This window comes from Podarcis vaucheri (assembly GCF_965113315.1).
Source record: "Podarcis vaucheri genome assembly, chromosome: 13".
Taxonomy (NCBI): domain Eukaryota; kingdom Metazoa; phylum Chordata; class Lepidosauria; order Squamata; family Lacertidae; genus Podarcis; species Podarcis vaucheri.
In genome coordinates this window covers 46,672,741-46,692,556 of record NC_138751.1, presented here as the reverse complement: position 1 = coordinate 46,692,556, position 19,816 = coordinate 46,672,741, and the positions used below count along the sequence as shown (strand labels likewise).

General features: G+C 44.3%; 1 protein-coding gene across 1 annotated transcript in view; it reads left to right on the top strand.

Moving 5' to 3' along the window:
• The window catches only part of ACE (angiotensin I converting enzyme), a 54,725-nt gene that overhangs the window by 6,257 nt on the left and 28,652 nt on the right, over nucleotides 1–19,816 (top strand). The window contains exons 2-5 of the mRNA XM_082194715.1: nucleotides 10,771–10,938; nucleotides 16,396–16,489; nucleotides 17,655–17,798; nucleotides 18,646–18,837. Of these exons, the coding sequence (XP_082050841.1) occupies nucleotides 10,771–10,938; nucleotides 16,396–16,489; nucleotides 17,655–17,798; nucleotides 18,646–18,837 (598 nt within the window). The remainder of the gene's footprint in view (nucleotides 1–10,770; nucleotides 10,939–16,395; nucleotides 16,490–17,654; nucleotides 17,799–18,645; nucleotides 18,838–19,816) is intronic.

Sequence of the window (19,816 nt, the reverse complement as noted above, 5' to 3'; positions counted from 1 at the left end):
TATTTATCTACTTGCACTTTGACGTGCTTTCGAACTGCTAGGTTGGCAGGAGCAGGGACTGAGCAACGGGAGCTCACCCCATCGCGGGGATTTGAACCGCCGACCTTCTGATCGGCAAGCCCTAGGCTCTGTGCTTTAACCCACACAAGATACCAAATTGGAAGAACTCTTACATTTGGTCTGCAAGCTTTAGCCCTACGTTCTTAAGTAAGCATGCCAGCCAGGGCATGTAGTGTGAAGTCAAATGGTATGGAATCACTGGGCTGTATTTTCCACCCTGTGCTTCTTCTCCAAGCTGTGGCTGGAACGTCTGTGTCCAAGGGGAGCAGGTCATGAGTGAAGAGGAAGTTTTGCCACATACTAAAAGCAGATTTCTGTTTTTGATATCTTAGCCTTCTGTTCCAGGTTAAGTAATCCAGAGTGCCCCCACAAGTCAAATTTAGTTCTCGTGGTTGGTAATGCAGATTTGAAAGTGCACTCTGTGCAAAAAGCAAAGATGTCCTCAGAAAAGATTAAACATTAAACAGCAGCAGCAGCCTGCTTTGTGGGCCGTTGCAGTTGATTGCCAGCATGGAGGTGGCAGTCTGAGAATTGCTGCAAATGTCTACCTCTTCTGAACTCTTTGCAGCCTCCTCTCTTGATGTACTAGCACAGGAAGGGAACTTCCTTCAATGTTAGCGCTCACAATGAAGAACGAACTGTTTCCAGCTTGCATACAGGATCTAGGAGCTAACAGAGGAAGAGAGTGTTTAATTGTGTGTTTTAACGGGACAGCAAAGTGACATGGCTTGCCAAAGAACAAATAGAAGTGAGGGCTGGTGGCGTATACATTTTCCAGGCATGCCCTTCCAACAAGTCTAGGTAGTCTAGAGCTGTTTCTTGCACAGTGACTGCACTTCCAGTGCTGGGCTTTTAATCCACGTTCCCACAATGATATTCAAAGTGCATATGTATTCTGTTCTTTGTTAAAAGGTACTACTGTTTGATGTGTATTTGGTGGTTTCTCAAAACAGCTTTGTCCTGTCTGCAGTCCATAAGCCATTCCTAATTTGTCTCTTCGACGTGGGTGGCGCTGTGAGTTAAATCACAGAGCCAATCAGAAGGTTGGCGGTTCGAATCCCCGCAACAGGGTGAGCTCCCGCCGCTTGGTCCCTGCTCCTGCCAACCTAGCAGTTTGAAAGCACATCAAAGTGCAAGTAGATAAATAGGCGGGAAGGTAAACAGCGTTTCCGTGCACTGCTCTGGTTCGCCAGAAGCGGCTTAGTCATGCTGGCGGAAGCTGTATGCCAGCTCCCTCGGCCAATAAAGCAAGATGAGCGCCGCAACCCCAGAGTTGGTCATGACTGGACCTAATGGTCAGGGGTCCCTTTACCTCTAATTTTTCTCTAGCCAACTTTGTACAGGGCAAAGACATCCCTGCACATCACGACCCCTCGGTGTGTTCACTGTGCTCTAAAGTTGTAATGTGAACAAATGCCTTTTGACTGCTTTGTGCAGTGGGCAGAAGATGAGGTGGACTTTTCCTTCCCTGTATGTTTTTGTGGATATTTTCTGCTCACACAAAGGGCAAAGGAATTGATGTTGCAGGGAAGCTAGGAGAGGCCAGGTGGCCTGCAAAGGGGCTAGCCAAGAAGAGAGAGGCTAAGCAAGAATGGAAGGTGTTGGAAACATGGAGAAGGTTTAAATGTTGAATCCCGGTACTGTAGAGTATCGTCAATAGCGTTAGCTGGGAAACTGACATGCCAACCCAAAACTGCCAGAGGAAATACTAGTCCCTTAAAGGTAAAGGTAAAGGAGTAAAGAGACCCCTGACCATTAGGTCCAGTAACGGACGACTCTGGGGTTGCGGCGCTCATCTCGCTTTATTGGCTGAGGGAGCTGGCATACAGCTTCCAGGTCATGTGGCCAGCATGACTAAGCCGCTTCTGGTGAACCAGAGCAGTGCACGGAAACACCATTTACCTTCCTGATGGAGCGGTACCTATTTATCTACTTGCACTTTGACGTGCTTTCAAACTGCTAGGTTGGCAGGAGCAGGGACTGAACAACGGGAGCTCACCCCGTCGCGGGGATTCGAACCGCCGACCTTCAGATCGGCAAGTCCTAGGCTCTCTGGTTTAACTACAGCACCACCCGCGTCCCTTTTATTTTATAATAAAATAAAATTTTAGTCCCTTATTATTTTATACTAATTTTGTAAAAAAAAAAACAAGAATGTGACAGAAATCCTCCCACGGCATATGTAAGAATGTGACGACCTTTTGGAATAATTTTTGAAATGTTTATCACAAGATTTTGTACATGCTGGTACACTGACCAGGATGTGTTTTGTAATTTGTTGTTATATGAGTTCCTTAGTTTATTCTTCTTGTTATTCGAAAAACAAGGGGGGAAACCCCTTATTTAAAAAGAAGAGAGATGCTAGAAGTCTTAAGGATTTGGGATGGGGCCAGGGGTATTAGTAGTGCTATTTTGCTAGAAAAAGAAGTGCCAGAACTCATCACCAGAACTTCTGCCTTGTTCTCTTATAATAGCAATGGCGCCCACTTGAGAGGTGCTGGAACTGAGTTCCGGAGAGTTCCAGCTGAAAAAAAGCCCTGGGTATTTGTCAATGAAAAGGTTGTCATGGACCCCAGCAGAGACTGACAGCCAGTGTGGATGTGTGGTGGAGTCCAATGGCAAGACCGTGTGTGTGTGTGTGTGTGTGTGTGTGTGTGTGACTGAGCATCAGTTTTTATCTTGCTCTTCTTGCAGGATGTTGGAGACAGGCACAACAAGAAGTAGTGCAGAAAGAGATCCCTCAGATTTTTGAGATGACGTTTCATATTTGAGGTCAGGAACTAGTTTCCTCCCCAGACGGGATAAATATTTTGCCTCCCCACTCCAACCCTCAGCTTTATCTGTGGCACTTGTGTGCGGCACACAGGACACAGCACTTTCAGCTAAAGCTGCACAGATTCCTGCGACGGGAAAATGTTTTCTCGTTGAAATCAGTGAGACCTGAAAGTAACTAACAACAGGTGCGTTGTGACAGATGGGTTCCTCTGTCTGGCAGGACACCTGTTTTATACACTAAACAAGCTGCAGTCAGATAGGGCCAAAATACTTCTGACCATTGTGTGACCTTCCACCATCTTGCTCAACAAAGTGCTAAGGGCCCCAATAAACATCTTTACGTGACTTTTGTGAACTTTAGCTATGGCATGTGATTCAGCTGATAGAAATCACCTATGGTGCAAGTTGGGTAACACTAATATAGATAACTGCCTGTTGGCAGAAGCCTGGATAGTTAGATGTCAAGAGTGGAAAAAGCAAGATTCCTCGCTATCACAAGACTCTTGGAGAGACAAAGATATGGAACGCTGATTTATTTAAATATTTATAAGCCATACTTTCATGAAAGTACAGCAAAAAAATCAATAAATGCTGGTTGGTTAAAAAAAGGGGACGGGGAATTCACATTTTGATGGTTAATCTAAGGTTACCAGATGCCCCCGTTTCCCAGATTTACAAATCAGTCCCCATACAAAATCTATTGAAGTTGAAAAGTGTCCGCAGATTCATTGAAAAAAATCTGGTAACCTTAGGTTAATCATAGCTCATATGGTTAAACAAACTAATATAATAAGGGTCAGAGAAGGCAGGCAACAGAATAATAATTTTGTTCATTTTATTCTGGAATAACAAAATACAGGATGCACACACCTTGAAATATAGATTACCTTACTTTAAACTTAGCAAGTTACACACGATGTCATTTTTTGGGGGGTGGTATGTTTGCACTAAAATTGATGTGATTTTTAGTAGAATCATTTTGTATAACCAGTTTATAACTGTTATGCAAATTTGGGGAAGTAATGAAAATTTCAGTATATCACTTCCAGCCTTTAAGGGAACTTAATGGAAAAAATATAGATGGAAGCAAAATAAATGGTTCAGGTTTTGTTTGGGGCAGGAAAATGGGCCGGGATGGTTTTTTTTTTGCAAATTATGAATTTGGAATCTCTACAGAATTTTTTTTTAACACAGTTTGCTCTCTTAGTCCTTCATCAACTCTTATTTATGCAGAAGTTGCACTTTAACTGTGGTCCAAGTCCAGAATGCTATAATTAACTTTTTTAAAAAATTCTGAAACTCTTCCAATAGATATCTTTCTAAATGTTATCTTCAGACACAATAAGAGACTTGCTCTAGTTGGTCACCCTTAATGCAGATGTTAATGCAGATGTTTTAAAGAAAGCACGTTGTCTGTTAGAGCAATAATTTCAAGTCCAAAAATTTCCTGATAATTTTTGATGTATATAAATGACGATATTTGTTTCATATTTGTTTCATCTTTTCCTATTTTTTATTAGTTTTCAATTTCAGTGGTACCTTGGTTTTTGAACAGAATGCGTTTTGGGTGTCTGTTTGACTCCTGGGACCGTTTGAAAACCAAAGCTTCTGATTGGCTGCAGGAGCGTCCTGCAGCTAATTGGAAGCCGCGCTGGACATTCGGCTTCTGAAAATCATTCGAAAACCAGAACACTCACTTCCAGGTTTCAATCGTTCAGGAGCTGATTTGTTTGAGAACCAAGGCATTCAGCTTCCAAAGTACGACTGTACAGTCCAATAATAGCCTAATTATAACAATACCCATTTATAATGCAGTTTATTAATACCAATTCAGAGCTAAAGAGCGGGTTTCCCCTAGGAAAGGAGCAGAGCAAGAGGGAAACCACTTGGACCTGGGCCTAGAAAGCATGAGTCAAACGCAAACCGCTTGGACCCACGCTTTCTAGGCATGGGTCAAGCGGAAGTGTAGGTGAGCCCTAGTCTTGACTTCCAATTGCAGGACGTGGCTTGAGTCATTTTATGGAGCCATCTGAAGCTATTTGGTCTGCAATCTGCTTTCTGTTGGGTTCATGCTCTCTGCTTATGGTGAATTGTGGTGTGGATTGCCAGTAAGCAAATCTGTAGGGTGGATGAACATCTGGTCACATCTGGTGCCGCCCCCCAAGACCTTTCTAGCCCTGCCAGTCAACTCTAGATCACCTATTTATGAATCCAGATTTCTCTCCTCACTTTAAGTGGCTACAGTTTGTGACTGTGATCATGTTTTATTTATTTTGCTCTCAGGCACTGAAGACAGTTTACACTGATTGGGGATTTAGACTGTTTTGAGGAAGTGTAGCCAGTTTTATACTAACTACAGAGCAAGCTGATGGCATCATGCTGTACCAGTGCTCCCATTGAGGATTAAAATAAGACAAGGTGGCCCTGTCAGAGATTGGTGGAGAAGCTGTAAATAAAGGCTAATGAGGTATAAGATTAGGCATCGCCATTGTGAAGTCTATATTTCTAGCCCATCAGCTGGTTGCAGGCAAAGTAACTCTACAGATAATAAAGGCAGCTGAGATTGGCTTTATTAAATATATTTCAAGACAACAGTCTGGATTAATACGATACGATAATCTTTATTGTCATTGTCCCATACAGAACAACGAAACTTGAAAAATCTACATAAGACATTCAAAAACCAACAAGCCTGCTATCCCAGGTATCCCAACCTGGTTAGCCCCCTAAATACTCTGATACCCCATTTTTAAATACAATATACTCCCATAGAGACTCCTTATACTGCGTTTAAAACCAAAATCGCATTTGGGTAGAAACTGTTTCTCAGGCAGCTAGTCCTAGTCTTTATAACCCTGTACCTTCTTCCAGAAGGCAGAAGCTGAAAGAGATCATTTCTGGGGTGCACACTATCCTGCACTATATGTGCAGCTTTCTTATGGCACCTGGAAGCATAGATTTGATCCAAGGTGGGAAGAGTGCACCCATTTATTCTCTCCGCAGTCTTTACAACCCTGGACAGCATTGTTTTTTCCTTGACTGTGCAGCTCCCAAACCACACACACAAACTATAAGCTAATACACTCTCAACAGTACAATGGTAAAATGCCATCAATCAATTAAAGAATTAATAAACCATTCATTATAAGAGGTGAGATGCAACACAACCAGACACAGGGAAGACCTTTCTGGCACAAAGACAGGCCAGTCTGGGAAACCGCCGTCCTTGGGAGAATAACAAATAAGCTATGGTTGACACATAGATAGATCAAGAAAGATCTGTGTGTGGGTTAATTTCACAACATATGCCAGTACTTCAGGAAATGAACAATCCACGCATCAGTGTTTTGCTCAACATGGTTGATCTACATTTATATTCAAACATATATATAGTGTTGTTCTACTAATGAACACAGGAAGTGGGTTCAAAGTGAAGATTAATTTATCTTCACCTTGAACCCACTTCCTGTGTTCGTTAGTAGAACAACGCTTTATATTGCTTAATTGGTAACATAATAGGAAAAATGACTATTACTCATACTCATTCAGCTAAGCGATGTTGAATGTTATCTGTTAACTCTGTTCTATCCTGCTTCCCCTTTGTTTTGTTTTTTGTTTAAACCAATTCATGAACCAGAAACTTCTGTGCTGGCCACTGATGATGAACCATAAGTTGTAGATATTACTAACATTTTATTGTGCTGTTTTTGCGATACGCAGACGACATGAGAGGACTTGGGACTATTGAGGGGGTATAGAGTTGCAGGCACAATCTTGATAAAGGCCACAACCAGGAGCAAAGGGCTAAAGCCCTCTACCTTCAAAACTAGGGTCCTAATTCAGATTACTTTGGACCATTTGTGTCCTAGCACTCAAAAAATAAATATATTTTGAAGGCACAGCTATACGGCCCAGATACAGTGGTACCTCGGGTTAAGTACTTAATTCGTTCCGGAGGTCCATACTTAACCTGAAACTATTCTTAACCTGAAGCATCACTTTAGCTAATGGGGCCTCCTCCTGCTGCTGCTGCTGCTGCCGTGCCGCCGGAGCACGATTTCTGTTCTCATCCTGAAGCAAAGTTCTTAACCTGAAGCACTATTTCTGGGTTAGCGGAGTCTGTAACCTGAAGCGTATGTAACCTGAAGCTTATGTAACCTGAGGTACCACTGTAATGTGTGCTATATGGACTGTTGGCTGGCTTTGGCTGGGAATAAAAAAAAATTCAGGGGTGGAGGTCTGGCTGGGCAAGACGGCAAGTTGACAACAGGGTTGTTTAGGTTTATGAAGCAAGCTGCTGAAATATGGCTGTTAATTCCACCCCAGCTGATTTTGTTGTTGTTGTTGTTTAGTCGTTTAGTCATGTCCGACTCTTCGTCACCCCATGGACCTGAGCACGTCAGGCACTCCTGTCTTCCACTGCCTCCCGCAGTTGGGTCAAACTCATACTGGTAGCTTCAAGAACACTGTCCAACCATCTCGTCCTCTGTCATCCCCTTCTCCTTGTGCCCTCCGTCTTTCCCAACATCAGGGTCTTTTCCAGGGAGTCTTCTCTTCTCATGAGCTGACCAAAGTAGATTTTAATATTGTGTTATTTTTATTTTGTGTAACACATCCTGGGACCTTATGGCAAAAGGGCATGTTAGAAATGCGATGGAACAAATAAATACTGTAGATGGAAATGTGGTCAAAGGCTCAGTAATTAGTGGGGGGGGCAGACTGCAGCTCTGCCACAAATCCCTGTTTTCTTGGAATCTCAGTTCTGTCACCCTAGCCTTTCAAAGCTGTGGTGGAGGAGGGGACACTCTTATCTTAAGCAAGAAATGATGTACTGTAACTGATGGATTTCTGCATGCAAATAGGCTTGGTACACAGGATTTCCTTTCTATTTATTTTTGGCACAGTTTGCCCATATTTCTGTTCAGGCTTTCTGTTTGTTGTTTCGTAACTCTCAATTACCTGCTACATTGGGAGTTTGTTTTCCCTACGAAGTGGCATGTTATTTTTGGAAATTGCCTCCTAATCTGCAAGGAAGCACATTTCCTGGTAACAAAGTTAGCATCCATCCACCACCTTCTGATTTGGTAACTATATTTTTCCTGGACTTCAGTTTACTCTAGCATGCAGTTTTTGTATGAGGTTGGGAAACTCTTACACTTGTGGACTTCTTGTTACATTTTGAGGACCTGTACTTTCATATCCTTGAGGTCTCCAAACACAGAGGTTACAGCTGAGGGGATTCCTTTTCTGTCATCAGCTAGAAGTGGAATTTTAAAGGGTGATCCTTTTATCCTGTTTACTCAGAAGTAGGGATGGGTGAAATTGGCAGTTCTGGGTTCTCTCTATTTTTCATTGTTCCAGCCTTAAGTTCACATTTCCACATTAGTTTGCCATTCAAACAAACAAAATCTCATGAAAATTCATCCACATTTTAGTCCAAATCTCTCCAAATATACATATTTTCTATGCAATTTTTTCTAATATACATATTTCTGCAGACCATTTTTCCTTAATATAATGAGTTGTTGTATGTCATTTTCACTAATACAGTGGTACCTCGGGTTACATACGCTTCAGGTTACATATGCTTCAGGTTACAGACTCTGCTATCCCAGAAATAGTGCTTCAGGTTAAGAACTTTGCTTCAGGATAAGAACAGAAATTGTGCTCCGGCGGCACGGCAGCAGCAGGAAGCCCGATTAGCTAAAGTGGTGCTTCAGGTTAAGAACTGTTTCAGGTTAAGAACAGACCTCCAGAACGAATTAAGTACTTAACCTGAGGTACCACTGTATATGCCTTTTTGTACACGTTACTTGACTGGAGATTTCAAAGGACGGCTGTGGTTTGTTTTCTCTTCCTGTTTTGGAAAATGTGATTCATCTTTAAATGCAGATTGAATCAAATTTCTACACCATCCCTAGTCAAAAGCAAAAAGCATTCAGCAGCACCCTGCAACTTTGATTAAACACTTCCTCCTTGCAGCTTTTGCCTCCAATTGCTTCCTGTTAAAGTGACACGGCATTAGTGATGAGCTGCCCCTTAATTAGTAAGATCTCATTCCTTGGGGTGGGGGTGGAGAGCTTCAAACAGTCTTTCCCTCTCATTGTTTTTTTCCTTTTTTTATTTTATGGCGAAATACTGTCATTTCACACTTTAATAAAGTAAAAGGAAAACCTCAGTAATTCAAGCCACTCTCCTTCAGGGAACAGGAACTAACCAGTTAATGGTCAACGCCACTAATGCAACGCCGTGCTGAACAGGAAACAATTAGAGACACAAGGTACAAAGTGAAAGTTTCTAACTGAGACACAGAAGCCCTAAAGAAAATATAATAACTCCAATACAAGCTGGTGGCGCAATTCCATTGGCGGGGGGGGGGGGGAGCAGGTAGGAATAATCACCATAGGCCTGAAAATGATGGGAGGACAACAGCAGCCGCAGCAATTTAAATGCAGCAGGTTGGCCGTAACTTTTCCTGGATTCCACATAACAAGCAAGTGGTTGCAGACTAAATCACTAGTGTGAAATCAACTAGGAAGCTACAATGGTAGTAAGCCTTTTGGATTATCACTCTGATCCAGGGCTCTGTCCTAGACCCTCCTGCTACAAAACACTTAAAAGAGTTCCCCTATACAGTGGTACCTTTGGTTATGTACTTAATTTGTTCCGGAGGTCCGTTCTTAACCTGAAACCGTTCTTAACTTGAAGCACCACTTTAGCTAATGGGGCCTCCTGCTGCTGCCGCGCTGCTGGAACCCGATTTCTGTTCTTATCCTGAAGCAGAGTTCTTAATCTGAAGCACTATTTCTGGGTTAGCGGAGTTTGTAACCTGAAGCTTATGTAACCCAAGGTACCACTGTATTGCTTATTGTTGGATGGAAAGGCCTTCTTGCAAAATTCAAAAATATAATGTTGATAATAAATAAATATTGTGGAAGATCCATGTCTAAAAAGTGTGCTGTTGGCTTAAACCAGAAACTGCAATAATCACGGAGAGGATGAAATTCCCCAGCTCCACTGCCAGGGCCCATAGGTGCTTCAAAGCCAGCCAAAACTAATCATTTAGCTCAGTTGGTTACAGTGTGGTGCTGATAACACCAAGGTTGCAGGTTCGAATCCCTGCATGGGACAGCTGCATATTCCTGCGTTGCAGGGGGTTGGACTAGACTAGATGATCCTCAGGGACCCTTCCAACTCATACAGTTCTATGATTCCGTCACTGTGCTTTTGCTATCTTGAGGAGAGAGCACAATGGAGCTACCACAATCTCCTTGCCTGATTTTTAAGGGCTGAAAAATGCATCAATGGCAGGCAGTGGTGTGCTGAACACACACACACACACACACACACACACACACTTATTTAATGATACAATAAATTGCAATTAAATTTTTTCAGAAGGGGGAGAAAATTTTAGTGAAATTCTCATGAGCCAGGTGCAGGGTTTTTGTTGCACTTGCTTTACTTTTGGGGTGGCAGAGGGGTGCTCTGAAGCACCCTTTCGCCCATGCTACAAATCAGCTCGCCAGTGGTCTGCACCCTGCAGCCCTCCCAGGTGCACTCCCAGGTCGCTCCTTCCCGTGTGGCGTTTTCAGATGAGAACGACTGGGCAGCCAGGGAAGCGGCAGAGGAAAAATGCACCTGCCACGCTTGACCTCCTTGCAATAATAATAAGATACACTCAAAACCCCGCTTCTATCAGAAGTCTGAAGAAATTCTAAAACGTATTGAGGATGAGACCAAAACAACCCCCAAAAAGGAAACTGTTGCTTTGCAAGACCTTTCAGAAACTGCAGGGCAGATTTCAGCACAGCACTAGTGCCAAGGTTTTGGTGGCTGCCAGTCTGTCTGGGACCAACCAAGATGGACCGTTGAAGGTACCCAGTTACTGTGTGCTTACCTGTATCTATGTATTCCACCACCACCCCTTTGCAGGTAGCAGCCTCTTTGAAGGAGCAAGAATTCACAGAGGTTTGGGGGAAGAAAGCAAAGGAGAGCTTTGGCAACATCTGGCAGAACTTCACTGATCCTCAGCTGAAGGAGATCGTCAGATCCATCCAAACCCTGGGACCCTCCAACCTACCCATGGATAAGCGGCAACGGGTAAGGACACAACTCCAGACAAAGGGAGTCTACACCTGCTCGGTGGATATGGATGATTCAGGCTTACATACTAAGCAGTATATGTAAGGTAAAGGTAAAGGGACCCCTGACCATTAGGTCCAGTTGTGGCTGACTCTGGGGTTGCAGCGCTTATCTCGCTTTATTGGCTGAGGGAGCCGGCGTAAAATTCCAGGTCATGTGGCCAGCATGACTAAGCCGCTTCTGGCAAACCAGAGCAGCGCACAGAAACGCCGTTTACCTTCCCGCCGGAGCGGTACCTATTTATCTACTTGCACTTTGACGTGCTTTCGAACTGCTAGGTTGGCAGGAGCAGGGACCTAGCAAGAGGAGCTCACCCTGTCGCAGGGATTCAAACCGCCGACCTTCTGATCGGCAAGTCCTAGGCTCTGTGGTTTAACCCACACCGCCACCCGCATCCCTTAAGCAGTACATAAATTGTTAAAATAAATAAACTACAAATACATAAATAAATTCCTAGTGACATCTCTGAGGAAGCTGATTATCTGCTGGGGTAAGGTAAAGTATGTTCCAGCTCCAGCCTTTTGGGACTCTACAAACTACATTAACAGTGCAATTTTAGATAGGTCTACTCAGAAGTCCCATTAGGCTCAACAGGGCTTAACTCCCAAGTCAGGGGATATAGCATTTGCAGCCTGGTGTTGAAGTCTCCGCCAAAGGAGCCATTTGTGTTATTCTTCATCTTAGATCATATGCAGCATCCAAAAGTCATGGTAAGGTTGGAGGGAAAGACCAAAGAATGTATGTAAGCTACTGCAGGGCTGCCCCACGAGCACTAGTGACTTGTGTCAGAGAGACTGGCCATGGAGGCTAAATTCCTGCTAAGTTTCCCAAATATGCCATGGAGATAAGTGAAGCATTTAGCAGCAAATTCTGCCAAGGCAGAGAGCGAGAGAGAGACAGCTCAAAGGAGTTCTTATCCCCTCCTGCTAGTAATCCATCCCCTTTCCTGTTCTTAGTGTTCTGCAGCTAATTCTTTCCAACTAGTCTAGTGGAGCATGTAAAGCAATTTCACAGTGATGTTGCTTCAAACTGGAAAGAGGGAGTCCTTTTTTTTTAGTTCTGTGGATAGAATGATCTGACCACCATCCCTGTACGGGAATCCCTGTTGTTTTAATCCAAGGTCAAAGTAGGTGGTCGCTCGTTTCTAAATTTTAGCAATTGTGGCAGCATAGCAGTGGTTAACAGTTCCCCCCAATGGGCAAACAGCAGCTTTGTGGAGTGATTTTCAGTGGGAAAATAGCTAGCTGCGGCGTTTATGCATCATTTCCTCAGCCTCAGGGTCCCGATCCAAATGGGATGCTGTTGCCCTGAATTTATCGGTATGTACCAGCAGAATATGGGAACATAAAACGGACTGGATTTCTTTTCCTTTTTTAAAAAAATCATTTTTATTAAACAAAAAAAGAAAACTTTTTTTAAAAGCATGTTATTACTAACTGTTTGGTTCATTGCAAAATTCCCAACTGCTAAATAAAAGTTTAAAAGTTTGAAAAATGTAATTTATAACACAGGAAAGAAAAGAGAGAAGGAAAAAGGGGGCATTATCCTTTGCATGCCAACATGTTATAGATGCCTAAAAAGGTAAAGGTAAAGGACCCCTGACAGTTATGTCCAGTCGCGAATGACTCTGGGGTTGCAGCGCTCATCTCACTTTACTGGCCAAGGGAGCCGACATTTGTCCACAGACAGTTTTTCTGGGTCATGTGGCCAGCATGACTAACCTGCTTCTGTTGAAACCAGAGCAGCGCATGGAAATGCCGTTTACCTTCCTGCCACAGTGGTACTTATTTATCTACTTGTGCTTTCAAACTGCTAGGTTGGCAGGAGCTAGGACCGAGCAACGGGAGCTCACCCCGTTGCGGGGATTTGAACTGCCGACCTTCTGATCGGCAAGCCCTAGGCTCAGTGGTTTATCCCACAGCGCCACCCGCGTCCCTACTTTCCCATAAATCCATCAGTCTACATTCCTAAGAAACATGTTGTATTATCATGGTGATCCAACAGCCTGAGGGCTACATTCCGCCCGCAAGGCCTTTTCTTGGTGGCCCCGGGCAACATTTGATGGCCCCCTCAAGCCATGAGGCTTTGACAGGTCCTAGAGTCCTCCCGTCTCCTTCCCAAAGCCTAGTTAGTGCTTTACAAGCTTTGGGAAGGAGGTAGGAGGGCTCTAGGACCCTGCAGAGCTTCGTGCCTCCTTCTCAAAGCCCAGGTTCCCTCTTCTCCAGCTTTGGGAAGGTAGAGCAAGGGCTGGGGGGCATCAGATATTGGCCTTGCTCCCCCCCACGTCTGCATGCATACTAAATACAAAGCAATGCAAGCTTAAATAAGGGAGCAAACAGTGTGTGAAGATAGCACATTCTATCATAAGTTAAAGGAAAGCATATTATTATTCCTCTTTTTAATATCTTTACCTAGAAAAACTTTCATTAAAAGGGGGGGGGAGGAAAAGAATTGTCTGCTATTCCAGATACAACTAGCATATTTCATGGGGGCTGTTATTATTGATGTTGTTTTTATTTTCAAACAAGATAAAGCTCTGCCATTTATTCGAAAAGGGCTGGATTTGAATATTATCTTCCTGCTGTTCCTATATGGGTACAGCTAAGATGCTTAGTTGTAACCAAGAAAGAACAAATTACCCCCCCCCAATCCCCTACTCCTCATTCTCCTGCTTGATAAGAAAGAATACGTGAGCTTAATTTACTCCTGCCAGTCTGGTTCCCAGGGCAAGAAGCCAGTTTGTGGAATTGATTTTTTAAAAAACAAACAAAACTATAAAAAAACATGGGAACTGTAGCTGAGACTGTAGTTGCAATGATGACAAATATTTCATTTTGCCTCTCCCCCCCAAAGAAACTGTCATAAAGTTGTTCCTTGTACTTTCAGAGTAAACATATCCCAACCCATCCAAAGCTTGTTTTGTGAATGGAAAACCAATCTGAACTTTGTTTATTTTTGAGTTGATATAAGGAAAGATTAAAAATAAAACAAACAGCTGCATAGCAGAGTACATCTGCAAGCTAGGAATTCTACCCAAGTGGCTTTTGTTCGGTGTCTTTTATATAAATAGTCTTTTACTAACTTTAACTCGGTGATAGAGGAGCATTGCAAGCTCCCTTTAGTGAGTCGCACCACTGAACTACACATTGTTGGCATTGAATGGCAGCAACCTTCCAGGGGTTCAAAGAGGGTTTCTTCCCAGCCCTAGCTGGGGTTCTCAGGGATTGAACCTGCGACCTTCTGCATGCAAAGCTTTGCTGCCAAGCTTCTCCGGGGACTAGCTCAGCTTTGTTAGCACACCATCAGCCAGTGGTACCAAATACCCATTCTGGCCACCTGGGATTCTGCACTGAAAAGGTACAAAGAGTGTGGCAGAATGGGAGCTCACAGCCCCAGATCCTGGCGAGTTAGCCCTTCACTACCTATTAATGAAAGACACAGCCAACAAGAAGGCCCACATGTCCCAGATGATTGGCTGCAGTGCACCTTATGAACCCTACTGCTCTAATTGACCTCTTTTCTGAGCACAATTCAAAGTGTTGGTGCTGACCTTTAAAGCCCTAAACAGCCTCGGCCCAGTATACCTGAAGGAGCATCTCCACCCCATTGTTCTGCCTGGAGACTGAGGTCCAGCGCCGAGGGCCTTCTGGTGGTTCCCTCACTGCGAAAAGCCAAGTTACAGGGAACCAGGCAGAGGGCCTTTTTGGTAATGGTGCCCGCCCTGTGGAACGCCCTCCCGTAGAAACGCAGTATCAATCAATTAGTGACAAAAGCCTCGGAAATAGCTTTCCACATTCCAAGGACTGGTGCACGCTCTATCAGCACACTCTATCAGCACAGCAAAAGATGCACTCAGCAGACTACATGAGCGCAAAGGCCTCAGTCAGAGCATCTGATGCGTCTGACAATGAACTGGAAGAACCACTGTTCACCATTGGTCACTTTTCTCCTAAGAAGGAGGAGATGAGTCCAGAAGACTTGTGTCTAGTACGCAGATCTGAAAAAGCGACCAAAGGCAGACCTCCAAAGAGATTTGCTGATGAGTTTGCTAAGACGGCAACTGCTGTTCTTAGTAGCTCAGAGAAGGTATGGGAACCTTTATGGCATTAAACCAAGGCTCAGCATCTTTAGAGGTTAACTCCTGAACCTCTTTGAAGCTTGAAGGTCCAGCACCATAATTCAAAAGCATCAATTCTTCGGCGATCAGCCTTCTTTATGGTCCAGCTCTCACTTCCATACATCACTACTGGGAAAACCATAGCTTTAACTATACGAACCTTTGTTGGTGCCCAGTCTTACTCCCTGAAACTTATTACCTTTCTACCCCTGCCCCGGAGTATTATACTTACTGGAGATGGTTATCTAACATCAAAGCACTTGCTAACTCCTTTTGCTCTCTTTCATGTTCTCATGTGCCCTGAATGCAGGCACGCTTCACAACCTTTTCTTCCAGCAATCAGCCTTCATCCTAACACGACTCCCTTCTCCCACTACTGTGCCTCTCCCCACCCCCAAGAGCAACTTTCTTCTCTTATGTACCTTACCCTAAACAGGGCAGACTTTGGCCTTTCAGATTTCAGAGACTCCAAAATTGAGCACCCCCTGTGCCTCTCGTCTTCCATTCTGCTGAATTCACTACGTCATAGTTGCAGCGCCCAGTGTGGTGGAACTGGTCACACTGCCCAAAATCCACCTCTGCCCTGAAGGCCGATGCAATGCTGGCCTCCTCCTTTCCAAATTCCGCCATTATCTATCCTTGCTCGCCACCCTCCCCTCCCATCGCTTTTTAAGTTGTGAAGAATTGATTCTGTACACCTCTACTGCCCTCTGCCACCCACTTTGCATTTCCCATTTTCTCCCAGCCCACACTGAATTTCAGGCCGGCCTCCTCTTGTTCCTTTGACCGTGCATGCCTTGGCCAGGTTATGGTGGTGAGGACACCAGAGTCCTGACTTCCACTCAATGGTGTGTAGCGTAGCCTGATCAGGGCCTTGATGATGCAGGCAGCAACGCCACATCAAAGTCATGTGAGAAGGCTTTTATGCTGAAACAAAAGGGACTCGCCCAATAGTTTTGTACTTTCAATAATGCAAGATTACAGGGAAAACGAAGGTGTTTTTTTGTCCCGTTCCTGACTTGGCTGGCTACAGACACCTAAGTTTCAAGTTCATCATAAAATAAATAATTTTGAACCCTACTCAGGAAGCCTGTGTTTGAGGCAGCCTCCCTGGGTGTTCTTGCTGTTGCCACCCGGCAGCCATTCTCTGTTGAAACTATGATAGATTATAGGGTACAAAGGAGACCTGAGGTGTGGAACAGGTAACAATGTGGCTGGGCCGAAAAGGAGTGACTTCGTAGAACTAGCAGGTATGGGACTATCACACTAACCTGGACTATTTCTCTTTCCTTTCTAAGTATAACACTATTCTGAGTGAGATGGACAATATCTACTCCACTTCCAAAGTATGTCTGCCAAATCAGAATTCCAGCTGTTGGGCTTTAGAACCAGGTGTGTATCTTCCTGTTCTCATTAGCATGACCCTCCCACACCCCAATCTACGTGATTGCTTTCAACACGGGAGCACCTCAAGGGGGAGGTGATTTGTTGAGATCTGAGGGCTGTGTCAGAAATACCACAAGTCCCATGGTCACTGGTAACTGTGACATTGTAGTGGCATAAAATGTCACATGCTTGCTTTGATGTTTACAAATATTTACGTGGTGCTTATCATGCCACAGATTGTCTTGGTTCATATTCTACAGCACTTGTGGAACATGTGGCTATCCAGCTGTTGTTGTTGTACTAGTATTATTCCAACTCCTAGCCACTCTAGGAAGCTAACGCAGCCAATGGTGAGGGATAGTGTGAGCTGTAGTCCAGAAACACTCAGAGACCCATAAGTTCTCAGCTCCTGTTCAACAGTATGCTTATTTTTCAAGTGTGAGACCATCTTGCCCCCACAACCCCTGACACAACTCTTGAAGAGTCTGATTGATTTGGAGCTCTTAAAAATGATGTCTTCCTTTAAAGTGTTTCAGCCATTTATTTGGCCACCAAATGTATCACTCTACATTAATAAGGGCTAGAATAGAAATTATGTGTAGCAGCTGTGTCCAAAGATTTACATACAGTGGTACCTTGAGTTAAGTACTTAATTCGTTCCGGAGGTCTGTTCTTAACCTGAAGCACCACTTTAGCTAATGGGGCCTCCTGCTGCCGCCACACCGCCAGAGCACGATTTCTGTTCTCATCCTGAAGCAAAGTTCTTAACCCGAGGTAATATTTCTGGGTTAGCAGAGTCTGTAACCTGAAGCGTATGTAACCTGAAGTGTATGCAACCCGAAGTACCACTGCATTTCAAAAACTAGGGCACTTTTGAGAGAAGTTACAAGCGCTCAGCTGCCAGCAAACCCAGAATTAGTGTTTCCCAGTTTGAAAGACAGAAACTGGTGCTGTTGAGATGCTTCTGAATCTACCACCAAATCAAAAATAGCCCCAAACATGAGGGGAGGGGACTCCTTTGTCCCTGAACAATAACACTGAATAAATAGCACTGCCCTTACGATGAGGTACATCACCCACAAAATGGGTTCTTTTCAACCTATGACCATTTTCTGTGTTTTTTGTTTTTGTTTTTTTGTTTCTGGTCTCTTCTCCCGCACTCACTTCTCAGAGATAACGGACATCATGGCCACCTCTCGCAATTACAGGAAACTGCTCTATGCCTGGGAAGGGTGGCACAACGCAGCTGGCAATCCTCAGCGGCCCAAGTATCAGGAATTTGTTGAACTAAGCAACGAGGCCTACAAAATGGATGGTGAGATGCTTTAAATATGGATTGGGGGGTGGAAATAGGAAATGGGCCACTCATGGGATCGAAAGACCGCCTTACGAAGAAAGCTGCAAGCAGCTGGGGCATTTTACGTTAGGCAAAAAAGGTGATTGAAAGCTTCAGAGAAAGCTTGAATATTGTAGCTCTCCCTACTGCCCTCCTTTCAGAAATGTATTCTCCATGTTTCCTAAGAGAGGACCCATTTGGACAATGGGTCTGCAATGCCAGAGTGAAGCCACTGTGATCTGATGATTTATGGTGTGTTACCTCAGCACGCACATTCTCAACTGATTCCCATCCCATTTTGAAAATATTTGAGGGAATGGTGAGCATGTGTCAACATGTTTGGGAGAGGGTCATCACTGCAACAATAAATTTTGACTTACCCCGCCACACAACTGTTATGTACTGAAGTTCTCACCCTGGGCCAGCAGGGGGATACTGTAGATAGTTATGCAAATAAGGGATTGAAAGTGACGTTCAGTGATTGGATAGTTACAGAAAGTGGTTACTGTTGCGTTGTAGTGGAGCTCTATATAAGCAGGCTGGCTGAACCCTTCAGTTCAGTTCTGGCCTGGCCTGTGAATAAACAAGAGCCGTTTGAAGAATTGCTGTGTCGTCTAATATGTTCACCCACAACTTAACAACAACCATGCCAAAAATGATCATGTGAATTGGTTTTCAGTTTGTGGTTGTGTGCTCTGTGCCTTTAGAACAGACAGACATTGAACAACATGGATATATGATGTGGTGGGGGAATGATTCTCCTACCTTGTGTTGAGATTATGCATGTGTGACTTCCTTTGGGTTCTGTGCTCTTGTTGGCGTCCAGGCTTCAAGGATACCGGTGACTATTGGCGTTCCTGGTATGATTCACCAACTTTCGAGGATGACCTGGAGCAGCTCTATCACCAGCTGGAGCCCCTTTACCTAAACCTGCATGCTTTTGTCAGGAGGAAACTGTATGAGCGCTATGGCCCTACGTACGTCAACCTGAAAGGCCCCATTCCAGCTCACTTACTAGGTAAGATGGCAATAAAAAAGGGGATGAAGTGGAAGTCATGCTAGAGAGAATCATGATGGCTCATTTCTGAATGCATGAAGTGTCCTGCCACACTCTACACAGGCTGACCAGTTGGACTGCTTGAAGCTGTCATGCCTAAGAGTGAACAGGTCTATTTCTATTGAGTCTCAACAGTGCTAGAGATGATGATGATCTAGTCGCTTTTCTCACAAATGTGACCCAAAGCGATTTACAATGGACGCTCGGGTTGCGAACGTGATCCGTACGGGAGGCACGTTCGCAACCCTGCAGCACCGCATCTGTGCATGCGTGGGATGCGATTCGGTGCTTCCGCACATGCGCAAAGCGCAATTTAGTTTTTCTGTGCATGTGCGAGTGCCGAAACCCGGAAGTAACCTGTTCCGGTACTTCCGGGTTTGGCGCAGTGTGCAATCCGAAAACGCGCAACCTGAAGCATCTGTAACCCGAGGTATGACTGTACAAACAAAACTGAAATAGGGGGGGGGGGAAACAGTTGCAACAAACAAAACCAATAGAAACCTTAAAAACCAACATCTATAGCAATAAAACTGTGATCTTAAAGATCCTATTCCACTGCAAGAAGCCACAAATGCTTTAAAAAACATCACATCAAGGGCTAAAAGTCCAGGTAAAAGGGGGGGGAGAATGCATGGCACCTAAAAACAGGTAAAGATTACGGGATCATAGCTCGGTCAGTAGTCAGCAGACCCTCCGTATGGGGAGAACATTCCACAAGGGGAGAGCCATCACTGAAAAGGCCTATTCTCACGTTGCCACCCTCCAGACCTGTGCACACAAGGGGACACAGTGAAGGGCCTCAGATGACAATCAAAGGGTTGGACTTGTATGAGGAGATGTGGTCCTTGATGTATTGGGGTCCTGCACAGCTCCCCTGCACTTTGAATGGAGCCTGGAAACTAATTTGTAGCCAGTGCAGTTGTGCAAGAATTGGTGTAAG